Below are 21146 nucleotides of genomic sequence, written 5' to 3' on the forward strand. Positions count from 1 at the left end.
AATACATTTTGGCTGCAGTATTGGTAGACTATACTATAGTATAGATCATTTCTACTTCTGTGTTTATTTATTTATTTATTCATTACTAGGTCTCAACCACAGTCTTCTTTTTTTTCTTTCACAGTCTTCTTTTTTTAAATTTAAATTTTATTTTTATTTTAGAAAGAGATAGAGAAACATTGATATGTACTCCGACTGGGGATGGAACCCGCAATGTTGTCATATCAGGATGATGCTCTAACCAACTGAGCTACCGGGCCAGGGCCACAGTCTTCTTTATCCTCTTTGCCTGTAGGATGTACTGTATGTAGCCATGCACTTTGTATTAATACATTAGAAATATACAAATCTGTTTTGTACTTTTTATACTGTTGGATACTTATAATCAAAACTTTTACTAGATTATTGAATACACTTAATCTTATTAGAAAAAAAGGGTAAAATTTTATAGGATTTTTTTAAATTCTAAAAATATCTATTTGGACCAGATATATAAAATTTAATGTTAAATAGTATATTCAAATACTTAAGAGCCCTGAAATGCACAAGAAGGGGATTACTCAGCAGAGCATAAGAGAATTTCCACAAATGCAAGTTGAACATTCAAATGGCCTGTAACAAGAAAGGGGGTACCACCTTGTGAGTAAAACATTGGGTTGGTAATCAGAAGACTTTGGTTCTACTCCTTTTATTTATTTTTATTTTTTTGTTAATTCTCACCTGAGTATATTTTTCCATTGATTTTTAGAGAGATTGGAGGGGGAGAGACAGAAACATCAGTGTGAGAGAGATATATCGATTGGTTGCCTCCTGCACAGGGATTGAGCCTGCAACCGAGGTATGTGCCCTTGACTAGAATCGAACCTGAGACCCTTCAGTCTGTGGGCCAACACTCTATCTACTGAGCCAAACCAGCGAGGGCAATTCTAGTGCTTTTATTTACTTATTTATTTTTATTTTTTATTTTTTTTTTTGATTTCAGAGAGGAAGGTAGAGGGAAAGAGAGAGAGAGAAACATCAATGATGAGAGAGAATCACTGATTGGCCTCCTGCATGCCTCCATTGGGGACTGAGCCTGCAACGCAGGCATGTACCCTTGACTGGAATCAAACCGGGGACCCTTCAGTCTGCAGGCCAACACTCTATCCACTGAGGCAAACCGGCTAGGGCAATTCTAGTGCTTTCAGATCTGCCATTAATAGCTGTGTAATTTTAGGTAAGATCCTCAAAGTTGGGCCCCAGTCTTCTGATTATAGAGCTATTTTCGTGGGCATGAATTGATATTATATATTCTTGATTTGCGTTTCCCTAATGACTAATGATGGTTGAGCATTTTTAAAGTACTTAGTGGCCATTTGTGTGTCTTCCTAGGAGAAATGTCTATCCAAATCCTTTGGCCATTTTTGTTGTTAATCCTCACCCAAGGATATTTTTCCATTTGTTTTTTAGAGAGAGGGGAATGGAGGGGGAGAGACAGAGAGAGGAGACATCGATGTGAGAGAGACACATTGATTGGTTGCCTCCTCCACCAACTGGGGACTGCAACTGAGGCACGTGCCCTTGATAGGAATCAAACCTGGGACTCTTCAGTTTGTGGTGGATGCTCTATTCACTGAGCCAAACCAGGTATGGTCCTTTGCCCATTTTAAAATTGGGTTATTGTCTTTTTGTTGTTGAGTTGTAAGAGTTCTTTATATAGTATAAACTTAAGTTTCTTATCAGAAATATTACTTGTAGATATTTTCTACAGTTCTATTGTTGTATGCACTTTTAGTATCATGTCTAAGAAACCATTGTCTACCCAAGGCTGCAAAGACTTGCTACTTTGTTTTCTTCAAAGAGTTTTGCACTTTCTCTGATGTTTTGAGTGTATTTTTATGTATGATGTGAGGTGAGAGTCCAGCTTCATTCTTTCGCATGTAGATATCCAGTTGCCCCACCACCATTTATTGAAAAGCTATCTTTCCCATGAAGTATATTTTGCTTTTATTTTTGCTAGTTTCAGTATGGTGCTCATATTTTCAGGGTATGTGGATACCTTAGCTGGATATATATAAATAAATAGGTAATATGCAAATTGTCCGGGATACCGTAACGTCACGACCGTTCAGGAGGAGGCTGCATGTGCAGGTGGGCGGGAGGGGACTGCGTGTGAGGTGAGGCAAGCCACGGATGCTGCGATGGCTTGAGCAGGCTCGGAGTGGAGAGACAGGAGGGGCCTGCCAGCGCCGGCTGCGGCAGTTTTGAGCAAACCCAGAGAGCGGAGACTGTGGGGGCCTGCCAGCGCCGGCCGTAGCGGCTTTGAGCAGGCCTGGAGAGTGGAGACGGGGGGGGGGGGGGGGGGGGGCAAGGGGAGGGGCCCTTCCAGCAGCCATGCACCAGCAGTCCCGCCTCTGCATGTGAGCTGCAGAGGAAACACCTTTTCTGACCACTCATTGGCTAAGCTCCCAGTACGCCACTTGCAGTGTTCTTGGTAACTTGGGTAATAAGAATCCAAGAAGGTGATCCAGGGTTTTTCCACCTCACTCCTGGAAGAAAAAACAAAGGTCTGCTGCTGGAGGGGCTAAGAAATGTCATATCCTGCCCTAGCCAGTTTGGCTCAGTGGATAGAGCCTTGGCCTGCGGACCGCAGGATCTGGGTTCGATTCTGATCAAGGGTATGTACCTAGGTTGCAGGCTCCTCCCTGGCCGGGGCCCAGGTCAGGGCTCATGCAGGAGACAACCAATCAAAGTGTCCCTCTCACATTGATGTTTCTCTCTGTCTTTCCCTCTCTCTTCCATGCTCTCTAAAAATCAATGGAAAAATATCCTCAGGTGAGAATAAAAAAGGAAGGAAGGAAGGAAAGAAGGGAGGGAGGGAGAGAGAGAGAGAGAAAGAAAGAAAAAGAAAAAGGAAAGAAAGAAAGAGAAAGAAAGAAAGAAAGAAAGAAAGAAAGAGAAAGAAAGAAAGAAAGAAAGAAAGAAAGAAAGAAAGAAAGAAAGAAAGAAAGAAAGAAAGAAAAGGAAGAAGAAAAGAAAAGGAAAGAAAGAAAGAAAAGAAAAGAAAGGTCATATCCTATGAAAGAGACATCTTGAAAATGCCTACAGAAAGTTGTCATTTTTTTCGTGGTGAAGGGACTGGAGTCTGTGTTGATGAAAACACCTTGGTGGCTGCGGCAGCCAGCAGCAGCAGCGGCCAGCAGCAGTAGTGGCCAGCAGCAGCGGCAGCCAGCAGCAGCAGCGGCAGCCAGCAGCAGCAGCAGCAGTGGGGTCATGGAGGTGGCGCCTTCCCCTGTCAGCCTGGTCACCTCCCACAGAGGACATCCCCTCTGTCAGTGGGACATCCCCTGAGGGCTCTCGGACTGTGAGAGGGGGCAGGCTGGGCTGAAGGACACCCCTCCTCCCAGTGCATGAATTTCATGAACCGGGCCTCTAGTAGAATATAAAGATTTTCAGACTCAGTGATGTTACTGAGTCATGAATACGCATTAGGTAGGAAATATTTGTGCCATCTGGTATACAATTAATTAAAATATAATATAGTCTCTTTAGGTCAGGTTGCCTATCTATTTGTTAACACCCTTCTAAGAGAGGCAGTCATCAGTGCATTGAACTGATATTTTAAGAAGACTGATTTAAAACTTTTAGTTTTATCATTCTATGATCTCAGTTTGTATGCCAGGAAAGCTAGTTATTTTTAGCCAAACTGATAGATATCAGGCAACCATTCTGAACTCATTGGTTGTACCTTGTAGTCAGCCAGTCTATTCAAGAGTGTCATAATGTAACCAGCCTATCATCTCTAGGGAGTCCTTGGAAAACTGAGAATCAGTGAGTGAATTAAGCTATCATTAATTTGAGGCTTGCCTGAGCTTTATTATTTTACTAGAGGCCCGGTGCACAAAATTCATGCACAGGTAGGGTTCCTAGGCCTGGCCAGTGATCAGGCCTGGGCCTGCCTTCATTCTGTGCCACCCCCTGGTGGTCAGCGCATGTCATGGCAAGTAGTCAATCTCCCGGTTGGCCGAATTCTCCAGGGGACAATTTGCATATTAGCCTTTTATTATATAGGATTGGATTAAGACCTTTGATGGAAATTACCCCCATTTCCCATCTAATCTCCTTTATTTCCTCATTTATTTTGGAATCACTATTCAATATCTTGCCCCCAGAAAAATCTAGCATACCACCAGATTCTGGAGAAGATGGATCCTTTGAGTTATTTTTCAGTTTCCACAGGAACTGGGAAATTTAAAGGTTATGTAGCACTTAAATCCTGAAGGCAACATATTTTAATTGCACATAGAGCATCAAACCTTGGGTTCTCTTCCTGATTCGCCTGACCTTCCCCTAAGTTTGTAAGGAGTCCTTTGTGTATGCAGCCTTTAAAGCACTCTTAGCTTTTTAGGGAAGATAAAACATAAATGAGTCCTGGCTGGGTGGCTCAGTTGGTTAGAGCATCTTCCCAATATACCAAGGTTGCAGGTTCGATCGTTGGTCAGGACACATACAAGAATCAAACAATGAATGCATAAATAATGGAACAACGAAGCAACGTTTCTCCCATCCTCCCTCTCTAAAATCAATAAATACAAAAAATTTTAGCCTGGCTAGGGTGGCTCAATGGTTGAGTATCAACCTATGAACCAGGAGGTCATGGTTCAATTTCTGGCCAGGGCACATGCCTGGGTTGTGGGCTTGATCCCCAGTAGGGGGCGTGCAGGAGGCAGCCGATCAATGATTCTCTCTCATCGTTGATGTTTCTTTTTCTTTTTTTTTTTTAATTTTTTTCTTTTTTTTTATTGCTTAAAGTATTACAAAGGGTATTACATATGTGTCCATTTTATCCCCCCGCCCTAGACAGTCCCCTAGCCTCCCCTATCCCCCAATGTCTTATGTCCACTGGTTATGCTTCTATGCATGCATACAAGTCCTTTAGTTGATCTCTTACCCCCCTACCTCCTGCCCCGCAACCCTCCCTGGCCTTCCTGCTGCAGTTTGACAATCTGTTTGAGGCAGCTCTGCCTCTGTATCTATTATTGTTCAAAAGTTTATAATGGTCTCTATTATCCATGAATGAGTGAGATCATGTGGTATTTTTCCTTCATTGACTGGCTTATTTCACTTAGCATAATGCTCTCCAGTTCCATCCATGACGTTGCAAATGGTAAGAGTTCCTTCCTTTTTAGAGCAGCATAGTATTCCATCGTGTAGATGTACCACAGTTTTCTAATCCATTCATCTACTGATGGGCACTTAGGCTGTTTCCAGATCTTAGCTATGGTGAATTGTGCTGCTATGAACCTAGGGGTGCATATATCCTTTCTGATTGGTGTTTCTGGTTTCTTGGGATATAGTCCTAGAAGTGGGATCACAGGGTCAAATGGGAGTTCCATTTTCAGTTTTTTAAGGAAACTCCATACTGTCTTCCATAGTGGCTGCACCAGTCTGCATTCCCACCAGCAGTGCACAAGTGTTCCTTTTTCTCCACATCCTCTCCAGCACTTGTCGTTTGTTGATTTGTTGATGATAGCCAGTCTGACAGGTGTGAGATGGTACCTCATTGTTGTTTTGATTTGCATCTCTCGGATGATTAGTGACTTTGAGCATGTTTTCATATGTCTCTTGGCTTTCTGAATGTCCTCTTTTGAAAGGTGTCTATTTAGGTCCTTTGCCCATTTTTTGATTGGATTGTTTATCTTCCTTTTGTTAAGTTGTATGAGTTCCCTATAAATTTTGGAGATTAGGCCCTTATCAGATATGACATTGGCAAATATGTTTTCCCACACAGTGGGTTTTCTCGTTGTTTTGTTGATGGTTTCTTTTGCTGTGCAGAAGCTTTTTATTTTGATGTAGTCCCATTTGTTCATTTTCTCTTTCATTTCAAGTGCCCTAGGAGCTGTATCAGTGAAGAAATTGCTTCGGCATATGTCTGAGATTTTGTTGCCTTTGGATTCTTCTAGAATTTTTATGGTTTCCTGTCGTACATTTAAGTCCTTTATCCATTTTGAGTTTATTTTTGTGTATGGTGTAAGTTGGTGGTCTAGTTTCATTTTCTTGCATATATCTGTCCAATTTTCCCAGCACCATTTATTGAAGAGACTATCTTGGCTCCATTGTATGTTCTTGCCTCCTTTGTCAAATATTAATTGAGCATATTGGTTCGGGCCGATTTCTGGGCTCTCTATTCTATTCCATTGATCTGTATGCCTATTCTTGTGCCAGTACCAGGCAGTTTTGAGAACAGTGGCTTTGTAATACATCTTGATATCTGGTATTGAGATCCCACCTACTTTGGTCTTTTTCAGGATTGCTGCAGCTATTCGAGGTCTTTTTTTATTCCAGATGAATTTTTGGAGAGTTCGTTCTAGATCTCTGAAGTATGCCATTGGTATTTTAATGGGAAGTGCGTTGAATTTATAGATTGCTTTGGGTAGTATGGACATTTTAATGATGTTGATTCTCCCAATCCATGAACACGGTATGTTCTTCCATCTGTTTATGTCTTCCTCTATATCTTTTTTCAACGTCCTGTAGTTTTCTGAGTAGAGGTCTTTTACCTCTTTAGTTAAGTTTATACCTAGGTAGCTTAATTTTTTTGGTGCGATGGTAAACGGGATTGTTTTTATAATCTCTCTTTCTGAAAGTTCACTATTGGTGTATAGAAATGCCTCGGATTTCTTGGGGTTAATTTTGTATCCTGCTACATTGCCAAATTCATGTATTAAGTCCAGTAGCTTTTTGATGGAGTCTCTAGGGTTTTGTATGTATAATATCATGTCGTCTGCAAATAAGGACAGTTTTACTTCCTCTTTTCCAATTTGGATGCCTTTTATTTCTTCTTCTTGCCGAATTGCAATGGCTAACACTTCCAGTACTATGTTGAACAGGAGTGGTGAGAGGGGGCATCCCTGTCTTGTTCCTGTTCTTAGGGGAAATGGTGTTAGTTTTTGTCCATTGAGTATGATGTTGGCTGTGGGCCTGTCATATATGGCTTTTATTATGTTGAGGTATGATCCTTCTACTCCCACCTTGCTGAGAGCTTTTATCAAAAATGGGTGTTGAATTTTGTCAAATGCTTTTTCTGCATCAATTGATATGACCATGTGGTTTTTTTCTTTCAATTTGTTTATGTGATGTATCACGTTTATTGATTTGCGGATATTGTACCATCCTTGCATCCCTGGGATAAATCCTACTTGGTCATGGTGTATGATCTTTCTGATGTACTGCTGGATCCGATTTGCTAAGATTTTGTTGAGGATTTTGGCATCTATGTTCATGAGGGATATTGGCCTGTAATTCTCTTTCATTGTGTTGTCTTTACCTGGTTTTGGTATTAGGGTGATGCTGGCTTCATAGAATGAGCTTGGAAGTGTTCCTTCCTCTTGAATTTTTTGTAGTAGTCTGAGGAGGATAGGTTTTAGTTCTTCCTTGAATGTTTGGTAAAACTCCCCTGTGAAGCCGTCTGGTCCTGGGCTTTTGTTTGCTGGAAGCTTTTTGATGACTGCTTCAATTTCTTCCATAGTTATTGGCCTGTTGAGATTTTCAGATTCTTCCTGATTGAGTTTTGGAATGTTGTATTTTTCTAGGAATTTGTCCATTTCCTCCAGGTTGTCTAGTTTGTTGGAGTAGAGCTGTCCATAGTATTTTTTAACAATCATTTGTATTTCTGTGGGGTCTGTTGTTATTTCGCCTCTATCGTTTCTGATTTTGTTTATTTGGGTCCTCTCTCTTTGCTTCTTGGTGAGTCTGGCTAGAGGTTTGTCAATCTTGTTTATCCTTTCAAAGAACCAGCTCTTGGTTTCATTGATTTTCTGTATTGTTTTTTTGGTCTCTATGTCATTTATTTCTGCTCTAATCTTTATTATCTCCTTCCTTCTGCTCACTCTGGGGTTTTCTTGATGCTCTCTTTCTAATTCTTTGAGTTGTAGAGTTAGATGATTTACTACCATTTTTTCTTGTTTGTTGAGATAGGCCTGTAGAGCTGTAAACTTCCCTCTCAGGACTGCTTTCATTGTGTCCCATAGGTTTTGGATTGTTGTGTTTTCATTGTCATTAGTTTCCAGGATATTTCGAATTTCTTCTTTGATTTCATTGGTAACCCTATCAATATTTAATAGCATGCTATTCAGCTTCCAGGTGTTTGAGTATTTTAGGTTGTTTTTATTGTAGTTTATTTCTAATATTATGCCATCGTGGTCTGCGAAGACGCTTTTTATGATTTCAATTTTCTTGAATTTGGGGATACTTTGCTTGTGACCCAATATATGGTCTATTTTTGAATATGTCCTATGAGCATTTGAGTAGAATGTATATTCCCTGGCTTTCGGGTGAAGTGTTCTGAAGATGTCTATTAAGTCCATCTGATCTAGTGAGTCATTTAGGATTGCTGTATCTTTGCTGATTATTTGTCTAGAGGACTTATCCAGTGCTGTCAGTGGTGTATTAAAGTCCCCTACTATGATTGTATTGTTGTCGATGTCTCCTTTGATATCTTCCAGGAGTTTTTTTATGAATTTGGGTGCTCCTGCATTGGGTGCATATATGTTTACCAGGATTATATCTTCTTGTTGTATTGATCCCTTTAGTATTATGAAGTGGCCTTCCTTATCTCTTGTTATGGCCTTCACTTTGAGGTCTATTTTGTCCGATATAAGTATTGCTACCCCAGCTTTCTTTTCCTTTCCATTTGCCTGAAAGATATTTTTCCATCCTTTCACTTTCAGTCTGTGTGAGTCCCTTCTAATGAGGTGGGTTTCTTGTAGACAGCAGATGTATGGGTCATGTTTTTTTATCCATTCAGCCACTCGATGTCTTTTGTTTGGAGCATTTAGTCCGTTTACGTTTAAAGTTATTATTGAAAGGTACTTGTTTGTAGGCATTTCTGTTTTTGTGTGGCTGTTTTCTTTCTGAGCTTTTTATTTCTTATTTTTATACCAGTCCCTTTAGCATTCCTTGCATTGCTGGCTTGGTGGTGATAAACTCCCTTAGCCTTTTTTTGTCTGTGAAGCTTCTTATTTCCCCTTCAAGTTTGAATGATAGCCTTGCTGGATAGAGTATTCTTGGATTCAGTCCTTTGCTTTGCATCACTTTGTAAATTTCTGTCCATTCTTTTCTGGCCTGATGTGTTTCTGTTGAGAAATCATTTGACAATCTAATGGGAGATCCCTTGTATGTAACTTTCCGTCTCTCTCTTGCAGCCTGTAAGATTCTCTCTTTGTCCTGAACATTTGCCATGGTAATTATGATGTGTCTTGGTGTGGGTCTTTTTGGGTTCACCTTGTTTGGGACTCTCTGGACTTGTGTGACTTTTTTCTTCTCCACCTCAGGGAAGTTTTCTGATATTATTTCTTCGAATAGGTTTTCTAATCCTTGTTCATCCTTCTGTTGTTCTGGTACCCCTATTATTCGTATGTTGTTTCGTTTCATGTTGTCCCAAAGCTCCCTTAGGCTCTCCTCCTGTCTTTTCATTTTTTTCTCCAATTGCAGTACGTTTTGGGTGTGTTTTGCTTCCTTGTCTTCTAAATCACTAATTCGGTCCTCCGCTTCTCCTAGTCTACTGTTGATACTTTCAATGGAGTTTTTCATTGCAGCTATATCACTCTTCATTTCTTCTTGGGTCTTACTTAAGTTGTTGATTTTTTCATCTGTTTCTTCTAGCTTCTTCCATATGTTATTGATTTTTTCATCTGTTTCTTCTATCTTCTTGCATAAGCTGTTGATTTTTTCCTCCGTCCGGTTTATGCACTCTAGGACCCTTATTCTGAATTCTTTTTCTGTCATGTTGCATGCCTCTGTATTACTTAGCTGCTTTTCTGGAGAGTCCTCCTTCTCTTTCCTTTGGGGGTTTCTTTGTCTACCCATGTTTGATCTCACTGACATATCTAGACGTTGAGTCGTTCAGTGGCTGCTCCCTTGGTGGCAGTGACTCCTTGGTCTGCGGTTGCTCTTCGGGCGGTTGCGGTAGCAGCTGCTCTTCAGTTGGCACCAACTCCTCTGGTGGGTGCTGTTCACAGCTGTGGTGGCTCTTCTGGCTGGTGGGGCGAGGTTTCACGTACAGCTGCTGTTCCTCAGCAGAGGGTGTGGTGCTCAGGAGGTTGCTGTTGCTTGGATCTGCTGTGTTGATTTAAAGGCACAAAATACAACACAACAAGGCACCATGTACCAGGCACTATACACAAATATATTCACGATATTAATAACCCCAAATAAAGGTGACCACCTGAATTAAGAGAATTAGGGGATAAGGAAGAAGGAAGAGAAAAAGAGAAAAGAGAAAAAAGAAAAGAAAATTAGGGACCAAAAAAAGGAGTGCAAAAATGAAATTGGGAAAAAGGAGGGGGGAAAGTAAAAGCGAGAGAAGAAAGGAAAAGAAAAAAAAAGAGCGAAAAGAGAGAATGAAGTGGAAGAGGGGAAGAGACTTTTTTATATGAGGAGAATACTCCTATAGAACAGCCATTAATCCCAACAAATTCCAGCAACAGCTCCCTGGAGATGAATGCAAACTAGAAACAACCAATAATATAAGGATGAAAATAGAATGGAGAACACTAATCCCAAAATAAAATAAAGAGAAAATAAAATGGCACTTTTAAAAAAAAAATGGTAAAATGGTAGCAGTAATAATACTGGTTAAAAATAAGAAGGTAGTAATTAAAAGGGTAAAATCAGGTGATGGAAAAAAGAAGAAAAAAAAAAAAAAGAAGAAGAAGAAGAGGAAAAGAAAAAAAAAGAAAAAAAATTGGTTTCTTAGTTAAAAGGTGAAAAAAGAAAAAAAAAAATATTGCAGTAGTGAAGGTCCTTCGGTTCTTCTATTCTTCAGTGTGGCTCGCCTTAGACCTGCCAGGTATTCAGGAGAGTGTTGAGTTTCCCTGCGATACACTGTTCCTCTGTGTTGTAAACCACAGTCCTTATTTTAAAGCAAGCCGCATTTGTTTCCCAGACTGCCTTATTTTGTGTTTAGCAAAGAGTCAGTTTGTGGGTCAGCCTCTGGGTGGCAGTGTTCTGGGGTTGGCCTCTGAGGCTACAGGGCCTCTCTGTCCAGTGGAAGTTCACTGCCCAGAGCTGGCTGCGTAAGAGTTACCAGTGCTGTGTTGTTGCTGGGATTCCTCATCGTTGATGTTTCTGTCTCTCTCTTCCTCTCCCTTCCTCTCTGAAATCAATAAAAATCTATTTTTTTTAAAAAAAACTCAATTAGCACCTTTCTTATCCCTCATCCAAACCATGTGAGGGTGATTAGAGTGCTACATCAGGTGACAGTTTTTACCAAATATCAGTTTGCTCATACATAATGTTGAATTTAAATAAATAGCCAGATATTTCTCCAGCAGAATGGGTTTATTCAGGAATAGCAAGGAATTGTGGTTTGGGACATTCAGTCTAATGGCAAACTATGGGCAAGTCCAGAAAAACAAAGGTGAGAACCACTTTTTTATGGACTTGGGAGGCACTGTTGTAAGTGAAGCGTGTTGGAGGACTGAAAGTTTCAGATGTAGTGATTTTCCATTGGCTGAGTTATGACAGTCTCCCATTAGCTGAGCTGTTACTGGGCAAGGAGGACTCTTCTTTCTGATGAGGTAGTAAAGTACTAGTATTATCACCTCCTGTCAGAGATGCAAGGTACCTGCTGTCTCTTCCTGTTGGGGTCAACAGTTTGCATTGAGTGACATGTGTGAGAACTCTCTTCTACCCTCCTGACTTCATTTGAATGAAGTTTCTGTTTATTTTCATAGTAGATATTTTATGATTTTTCTTATTTACAAATTTGGACAATAGTAGGATATATTCAGTTCTGTAATATAGTAGCAGTGCCCTGAAGTTCACAGTTTGAATCTATAGTTGTTGTTTTTTTTAAATTTTAGTTTTATTTTGAGGTCTGAAGAGTCTGAACAAAATTTCTAGAGATACTGTGTAGTGGGTTGAAGTATGCTATTAGCTTTAAGGTGCTGTCACTCTCCTCTATCCCCCGCCCCCCTCATCTCAACCCTCAACTCTTTTGTGTGTCTCGGTTTCTGTCCCTAGCTGTCTATTACAACCATGAGGACTCGGAGCTCTGGGTAACCTTTATATGCCCCTCCCTAGACATTACAGTTGATTTGGAATTCCTTATGGGGCTTCTGCACATTGTGAGTGATACCCTTTGACACCTGCACATGGATTCTTAGTCACCTAAGAATACCGCTATTCTTACTGAAGGGAGAAAGTGCCCCTTATCCTTGGAGCCAAGTGAGTTCAGGCTCTCGTTTATCCAGCAAAATGTTTTGTTCAGACTCCCAGCAAGCAATTCCAATTGAAAAGCCAAAGTTAATAACCCAGTCACCCATTCTTTTCTCCTGTCCTGGGTTACCTTGACCCTATTTTTAGCCTTATCCCTTAACATTTAACTCCACCTAAGGACTGGGGATCAAGCCCACAACCTGACCATGTGCCCTGACTGGGAATCAAACCAAGGACCTTTCAGTGCCTGGGACAACACTCAAGCAACTGAGCCACATCAGCCAGGGCATGAAACCTCTTCTTAAAAACTTAATGTAGTATAAACATTTCCTTATGTCAGTATTTAAAAATTATTTTAATGAATTGCATCATGTATTTGAACTGTAATATACCTCTATACTGTGAAATGTCAAGGGTATTTTAAAGTTTACTTATTGATAATGTCATTGTGAACATATATTTGTATATATCTCCTTGTGCATAATTTTGATTCAAAATAAGAAAAAATAGTTCATTTACTCATTTTTTCTCTCAACAGATATTTATGGAGTAACTGCTTTGTGCCATTTCTCTCAGGAGTCAACATTAGGGGGAGGGGCTTTCCATTCCACCTTAGGTTCTTTAGATATGAGCTGATTGGTCAGTTACAATTGGGCATTCTAGGCTTGGTTGCTAAGATACGAATATTTCTCAACAGTTGAACAGTAGTCTCAGGAGACATTTCTGTGTCGTCTGACTGCTTTCTCATGTGCATTTGTTGTTGATGAGAGAATAGAAATAGGCTTAGACCTAGAGTGGAGGTGAGTTTGAACATGAGAAATAAAGTTGGACAGTTGGCTGTCTGTATGGGTTTGTGACTCTGTATTATGTAGATCTTCTACACCTCTCAATCTCTAGTGCAGGACAGTGTTGAAGGCTGTTTCTGACTAATTGGATTAGGCAAAGACTCAAAGCCTCCAGAGACTGCCTCTCTACAGCAGTCGTTCTCAACCTTGGCTGCACATTAGAATCACCTGGGAATCTTTTCAAAATCCTGATTTCTGAGTCTCATCCTCTGGAAATTCTGTTTCTTTGTTAAGGGGTGAGGCCACAACATTATTAACAAAGAAACAGAATTTCCGGAGGATGAGGCCCAGAAATCAGGATTTTGAAAAGATTCCCAGGTGATTCTAATGTGCAGTCAAGGTTGAGAACCACTGGTCTACAGACTACTAGGATTCTGACTTGATTTGCCCCCAGGCAGTCGTCCTCAGGTGTGGTGAGAGTTTTTTCAACAGGGTGGGGCAGTTGCTTCTGCCTGGAGGCTAATTGTTACTTTTAATCTCTCAAGTGGCCTCAGGGCAAGGTGTTTTCCAATGGGGTGTGTCCACTGTCTTCCCCCCAGGCAAGGCAAATGTCTATGTGGGAAAGATGTCCTCCGCTGTGTGAGGGAATGACTCAGCCCAGGAAACTTGGGTGTCTGCCTTCTGAGCTCTGTCCCCTGAGTCCCCAGTCCTAGGTTCTGCTCTCATAGCTCCAGTCCATTTCACCCTCCCTCTGCCAGAGCACAAGGTGAGTGGCTCCACAGGGAATTTTTTGTGTTGGCCCTTTAAGAGGGTGCCAGAACTTGCAGCTGGCATTCCCTGGCAGACAGTTACTCACTGCTTTTCACAGCTAGATGTTATGTGGGTAACCTCCTCAGTTTGGTGCTCTCTGCTGGGGAGCCCAGCTTTGGAATTAGATCCCAGAGTTCTCAGTGGCACCCCCACCTCCCTCCACAGCTGAGGTCTCTCTCTGGGACTTCAGTTGCCATCTGTGGGTGCCCAGCTAGCCCTTTCGTGCCTCTACCACTTCTACCAGTCTATGCAGTCTCCACCTTCAGTCCTTGGGTATCAGGGTTCTCTCCTGTGAGTTTTCCATTGATTATTCAGGAAGCCTTTCTGAATTTCAGTTGTAATCCCAGCTTGTTCCTGGGAGCATGTTCGTGCAGCATCCTCCTATTCTGCCGCCATTTTTAATCCTAAAAATGTATTTTTTATTGATTTCAGAGAAAAAGGGAAAGGGAGAGAAAGATAGAAACATCAATGATGAGAGAGAATCATTGATCGGCTTCCTCCTGCATGCCCCACGATGGGGATCCAACCTGCAACCTAAGCATATGCTCTGACCAGGAATTGAACCGTGACCTCCTGGTTTGTAGGTTAACGCTCAACCACTGAGCTATGAAGGCTGGGCTGAGCTGTTTTTTTTTATTTTTTTTTAAGTTGTTGATATAAGTAAGTTTAAATTTGGTAGAGGAAGGCTTCACCAGATACCTCGACAGGATCATCATGACCAGGAATTTAGTTGGCTGTGTACAGGTCTAAGAATGTGGTTTTGTTAGTGAACTGAGATGTACCATGTGACACCTAGCTCATTGGCTCCCCTTTTCTAGACCACAAACATACCTGTCAAACTCACAACAATCAGTTTTGAAACCAGATATCAATTCATTAATTTACAATGAGAACTCTGACTCTTCCAGTGTACATTCAGTTCTGCGCATGATTCTTTATTCTTGGGAATATGATGCCTAAGAAGTTAAATTGAAAATTAGAAGGCTGATTGGTAAGCAAGGAGTCAGAAGAAATGAAATTAGATTGTGCTGAGGGATAGTTAATTAAGCCATGACGTCTTTTATAGTTTCTTGTGCTTAAAATGAGTAAGCTCTTCCGTAAAGAGAATACTCTTGTCTACCAGATTTAGTATTTCTCTTTCTTGGGCAGGCTGGCTGCACTCTGAGAAATTCTAGCTCCTTGGTTCCCCTTTTCTAGACCACAAACAGGATACTCTTTTTCTATAGAACATTTTTTTCTTTACATATATTAATAAAATGGACTAGCTATAGCTTGTGTTTTTGTTTCATCAACTCTTTCACAGTTAGGAGACTATATGACACTATATAGCAGTGGCCACATGTGGTAGTTTCATGTCTTTATTATTTTTATTTTATTATTTTATTGATTTCAGAAAGGAAGGGAAAGGAAAGAGATAGAAACATCAATGATGAGAGAGGATCATTGATTGGCTGCTTCCTGCACACCCCCTACTGTAGGTTGAGCCCGCAACCTGGCCATGTGCTTTTGACTGGAATCAAACCTGGGACTCTTCAGTCCTCAGGCTGATGTTCTATCCACTGAGCCAAACCAGCTAGGGCAGTTTCTCATGTCTTTATACTTCATATTTACCATATGTGCAGGCAGGTTACTTCTTATCCATTATACAAGACTTATTTGCTAGAAGAACCTTACCAGCAAGTTCTATGAAGAGGAACTCATTATAGTCTCATATGTATTTAGTGTTCCTGGTACATTAAAGTTTATCTATTCACATGAATTCATGAGTCTCAAAATATATTCCTTCACAACTTGCTCTAAGTTCTCCATTCATTCTTCATGGATAGTCCATTTTTTGGCACATTATCTTAGGTCTCCAGTCTTTTCCTTATACAGTAGGTCCTCACTTAATGTCCTCGATAGGTTCTGCAACTTTAAGGGAAATCATGTATAATGAAACCAGTTTTACCATAGGCTAATTGATATAAACAAGAGTTAAGTTCCTATGCATCCCTTCCACATTATCACGAAACAATGTTATTTGAGGACCTACTGTAAACAAAGTTGGGTAAAAAAGAGTAGTCTGTTTTTCTGTATCTTCTGAGTTTATCTGCAAGCTTTCATTAGGCCAGTTCAGGAAAAGCACATTTCCTTTCCTGCCCATAGTCTCACCCCTTAGAATAACTCTTCTTGTTAGTGGCACTTTTTAAAAGCAATGTTAATGAAAAAAAAAAAAGTAAATAGATAGCTTTTTGCCTAAGAAACAATAAAGTAGGTTATAAGATATATATTTTTTTAAATAATGGCTTAATTTTTTAGTTTGGGACTTGGTACTTTCCTATTCTGAGCTATCCCAGATTCGTAATAATTTCTAAATATTATATGCTCTTAATTGCCAAAGCTTAAAAATAGTGTGGGTCTAGTACCTCCAATTCCATCTTGTTGGATTTTTCTCATGGTCTCGCATGCTTTTTTTCTGACTTCTTGCTACCATGTTCCATATTTTGTTTTTGTTCATAGAGTTGATTGCTTTCTATTTGGAATGTTCCAATTGTTATCCCTTGGCCCTAATATGTAAAAACTAGAGGCCTGGTGCACGAAATTTGTGCACGGGTAGGGTCCCTAGGCCTGGCTGGTGATCAGGGCTGATCTGTGGGGTGACTGGTGGGGTGATCGGGGTCCCTGCTTGCACCCACCTTAGCCTGGTGCTGCCCACTCGCTGTTCCTGTCCCTTGCCATCGCCTCCCTCTGCGGGGTGACTGGCAGGGTGATCTGGGGATCCCTGCTCGCACCCACCTTGGATGGACTGGCGCCACCTGCTCAGTGGCCCTGCCCCCTGCTGCCACCTTTGGTCAGGGCCTGATGGCTGGGGGCAGCTCCTGTGTTGAACTTCTGCCCCCTAGTGGTCAGTGCATGTCATAGCAACTGGTTATTCCTCTGGTCGTTCTGCTGTTCGAATGATTTGCATATTAGGGTTTTATATAGATAGACTAGTGTCCCAGTGCATGAAATTCATGCACAGAGGGATGTCCCTCAGCCGGCCTGCACCCTCTCCAATCTGGGACCCCTCGGGGGATGTCCGACCGCTGGCTTCTAACTGCTTACCTGCCTGCCTGCCTGTTCGCCCCTAACCACTTTGCCTGCTGGCCTGATCACCCCTAACCACCTCTGCTGTGGCCCTACCACTATAGCTTTGTCCAGAAGGATGTCCAGAAGGTCTCCCAGTCTAATTAGCATATTACCCTTTTATTAGTATAGATGAATAAGAAAGCAAACATTGTTTTTTTGCTAATTAAAACATGAAAATAATTTGGGGTTTAGACAATAATAAAATTTTTTTTTTGATCACAAAAGTAAGAAAAATTAAAAATATAGAAAAAGGAAAATAATTATTTATAGTTTACTACCCCAAGACTATGTTTCTTTGTATTCCTTTATCTTTTATTTATGCATATGTGTTTATATCGTTTAAACTTGTGACCACGTGTTGATAACAATATGATAATTACTATATATTTTAAATAGACTTGTATCATGATCTTCAGTTTGGCTAGGAATGCATTTGTATCATTTAAATCTATATTTATAGGTGTTCAATAAATAGTTATTAAATGAATGAGCCGTTGCCCCTCTTAAGTGGGAAAATTAATTCACAAGGATTTTGTGTGAAGATCAGTGAAACACTGTAAATGTTCAAAGTGGGTGGGCCTTGTCATAACTCTCCTGGGTATAATATCAAATTTTTTCCTAGAGAGCACTGCTGGAGAAGAAGCAGAGGAAAAAGCGCCTGGAGCCACTCATGGTGCAGCCAAATCCAGAAGCCAAGCTACGTCGGTCAAAGCCAAGAGGTAGTGAGGAGCATACTCCTTTGGTGGAACCTCATACCCCTTACAACAATGTCATCCTACATGGTGTGTATTTAGGCAGCCTCTCTTACCTCTGGGGCACAGTTTTTACAAACCCAGAAGAAGGCAGGAAGATTCTTAGATGGATCAAAGAAACAACATTAGCATTGACACTAGGGTATCTTCATAAATTTTTAAAAAATATGTTTTTATTGATTTTAGAGAGAGAGGAAGGGAAAGGGATAGAAAGATACAAAGATCGATGAGATAAGAGAGAAATATTGGTTGGTTGCTTCCTGCATGCCCCCTACTGGAGTTCTGTGTCCTGACTGGGAATCAAACCAGTGATCTCTTAGTTCATAGGTTGATGCTCAACCACTGTGCCATACTGGCCAGGCCTTCATAAATTTTTATAATCAAATTCTGGGTCTTTTAGGTAGAATAAAAGCAATGGTCTAATCCAGTGATGGCGAACCTTTTGAGCTTGGCATGTCAGCATTTTGAAAAACCCTAACTTAACTCTGGTGATGTGTCACATATAGAAATTTTTTGATATTTGCAACCATAGTAAAACAAAGACTTTCATTTTTGATATTTATTTTACATATTTAAATGCCACTTAACAAAGAAAAATCAACCAAAAAAATGAGTTCGCGTGTCACCTCTGACACGCGTGTCATAGGTTCGCCATCACTGGTCTAATCAGTAGGAGATATTATATAGTTTATATCCACCCTAGAAGTGTTATTTTTAGATGTCAAGTGAATTAGTCCAGAATAGCCTATTTTAAGATCTTATAGTCTTTATTTTTACATTGTGGCACAGTCAACTTTGAAGCCAGGAGGAGGTAGAGAGCATCCATTCTTCCAATTATTAGGACTCCAAGGATCTTCTAAGATGATGAGAGGACGAGGGATGAATGGGATTAAGAGCCTCTAAGTCAAGCCCCTTAAACTATTGGTTTGTATGGGATTTGAACCTTGGAGGACCTACTTTGTTTTCATAGTCTCGTTCTTAAGTTACTCAAGGCAACATCAGGCACATTTTACTTTAGTAAGAGTCAGAGCATGTTAATAAAATGAACACCAGTCCTGGATTACTGTTAACAAATGTCCTCATGGATGTTAAGGAAAGAGGAGAGTGAAGTGCTTTGGTGGTTCTTAATTCTGATCACATACTCCAAACCCACACAGCTAAATAGTGGGTTATGCTTTCTCTCTTCTTTTTGTCCCCAGGCATTGATGGTCCAGCTGCTTTCCTGAAGCCAGATGCTCAAGATTCAGAAACCAAAGTTCATGTTCTCTCAGTTGGCTCTTCTGCCACAGAAGAAGATACTGAAGGAAGTGTTGATGGGGAAAGCACTTTGGATACTGCTTCTAAGCCAGATCTTCAGGAGATTCTCCAAAAACACGGTGAGGATCAGTCATGATTTTAAGGCAAATAATTGTCTTAGTCATTTATAATCTTTTACTTTATTTTCTTGTTGATTAACAATTTGGATGACTCAAAATTGCTTGCAATGTGGTTCAGGACTTTACAGAGGTGACAGCATTAGGCATCTTTGAGATCTGAGAATTGGTCATTGTCAACAATAGTAGTATTTATCCTAATATTTAAGAAAAATAAGTTAATTAAATCAAATGTGAAATGTCAGCAGCATTAGCTACTATATGTGGCTATTTCTTTTTTATATTTTACTTTTAGTTTCTGCCCTCTTCCTTTGACATGGATGCCACTCAGCACCCCTATTCTACCTCTGTTTCACAGTTTATATTGATCTAGTGATAAGGGGAAAGATAAATAGCCCGCTTAATGGAAACACAAATGCATTTTTTCATTAGAGCCTACTTTCTGCCAGTTGAAATGGATATTCATGGATATTCCTGTACATTTTAGACATGCTTTTTAGTCAGCTTTCCTTCTTAGAACAATAATTTTATAGGAGAAGGAATTGTCTCCTTTTCAGATAAGAAGACTGAAGCCCAATAATGAATAAATATTTATTGGGTGCCTACTTTGTAATAGGTAGTTATTGCTAGATCCTGGGCTATGTGAATCAGAAGATTGTACCACAGAATGGTAGAATAGATGTACATTCAAACAAATTCATACATTCATTCATTTAGAAACTATGTATTGAGTGCATACTATATATCAGGCATTGTCTTACTACTTAGGATACAGTAGTAAAAAAGGTTCCTGCCCTCATGGAGCATTTATTCTGATTGAGATTTCATGCGCTTAAAAAGCCAAGAGTGCCCGGCCGGTGTAGCTGAGTGGTCGAGCACCATGAACCAAGAGGTCACCGGTTCGATTCTAGTCAGGGCACATGCCTGGATTGTGGGCTTGATCCCCAGTAGGGAGCGTGCAGGAGGCAGCTGATGGATAATGTTTTTCTCTCATCGATGTTTCTATCTATCTCCTTTCCTCTCTCTTTCTAAAAAAAAAAAAAAAAAATTTAATAAAAAAACATATTAGCTCTAGCCAGTTTGGCCAGTGGATAGAACGTTGGCCTGTGGGCCAAAGGGTCCTGGGTTCGATTCCCAGGGTACATCGGGTGCAGGCTCCTCCCTGGCTCATGCCCTCGTTAGGGCATGTGCAGGAGGCAACCAATCGATGAGTTTCTCTCACATCGATATTTCTCTCTGTCTTTCCCTCTCTTCCACTCTCTATAAAAATCAATGGAAAAATATCCTCGGATGAGGATTAAAAAACATACAAAAACATATTTTAAAACAAAAAAGGCCAGAGGGCATGGAGAGTGGTGCCTAACCCAGACTTGAAGGTTTGGAAAGCTATCCAGGGAAAGTGACGGCTGTGCTAATTAGAGCCTGATTCAGGAAGAGCTGGCAAGTTCAGACTGGCTGGAGCTGAGAGTATGATGTGATGAGGTTTGGAAAGGGATTGTAGAGAGATGAATATAGAGAGGAAAGTGGGTTCTGATTATATAGGACATAATAAGCCACGATTGGAATTTGGACTTTATCTGAAGAGTCGTAGGAACTGATGAGGAATTTTAAGCTGAGAAATGGTATTGACTGACTTGGGTTGTAGGAAAATTACTCAACACCATAAAGAATGAAGTGGAAGTGGGACACATCCGGAAAGCAGGAAAACTACTTAGGAGATGGTTTGGCTGATGGTCTGTCCTAGAGTTATAATGTGGCATATGCCAGAGTAAAAATAAGGGAGAGGTAGAATTATACTGCCAGAGCAATTACAAAGGGACAAGAGAGGCATCAAAACAAGGTGATGCTTAAGCAGAACTCTGAAGGATGCATGTCTTCCTGTGTACTAGTGTCACCTGTGCAAGCAGCTAGAGACTGATATTTTGAATGTCTTTGATATGTCAGGCATTTGACATATATTACCTCAATTAATTTAATATTTGTAACAGTACTTTGAGAGATTTATATATATTAGTCTCTCTGTGTTACATGTAAGAAACTTTTTCTCAGAGATTAAATAATTTGGCCTAGACCACACTGACAGTTTAGGTGACAAACTTGGGCAGAAGCAATAACATGTA

At 40.5% G+C, this 21146-nt stretch overlaps 1 protein-coding gene across 6 annotated transcripts in view; it reads left to right on the forward strand.

Moving 5' to 3' along the window:
- The window catches only part of TULP3 (TUB like protein 3), a 98439-nt gene that overhangs the window by 58673 nt on the left and 18620 nt on the right, over positions 1-21146 (forward strand). For 4 of the 6 annotated variants that reach the window (XM_036301710.1, XM_036301712.1, XM_036301715.1 and 1 more), the window contains 2 exons: positions 17524-17683; positions 18853-19029. In XM_036301710.1, coding sequence (XP_036157603.1) covers positions 17524-17683; positions 18853-19029 — 337 coding nt within the window. Of the gene's footprint in view, positions 1-17523; positions 17684-18852; positions 19030-21146 lie in introns of those variants that run through there. The other 2 variants (XM_036301711.1, XM_036301716.1) reach the window with 2 other exon arrangements.

The sequence above is a fragment of the Myotis myotis genome, unplaced genomic scaffold, assembly GCF_014108235.1.
Source record: "Myotis myotis isolate mMyoMyo1 unplaced genomic scaffold, mMyoMyo1.p scaffold_m19_p_3, whole genome shotgun sequence".
Lineage (NCBI taxonomy): Eukaryota > Metazoa > Chordata > Mammalia > Chiroptera > Vespertilionidae > Myotis > Myotis myotis.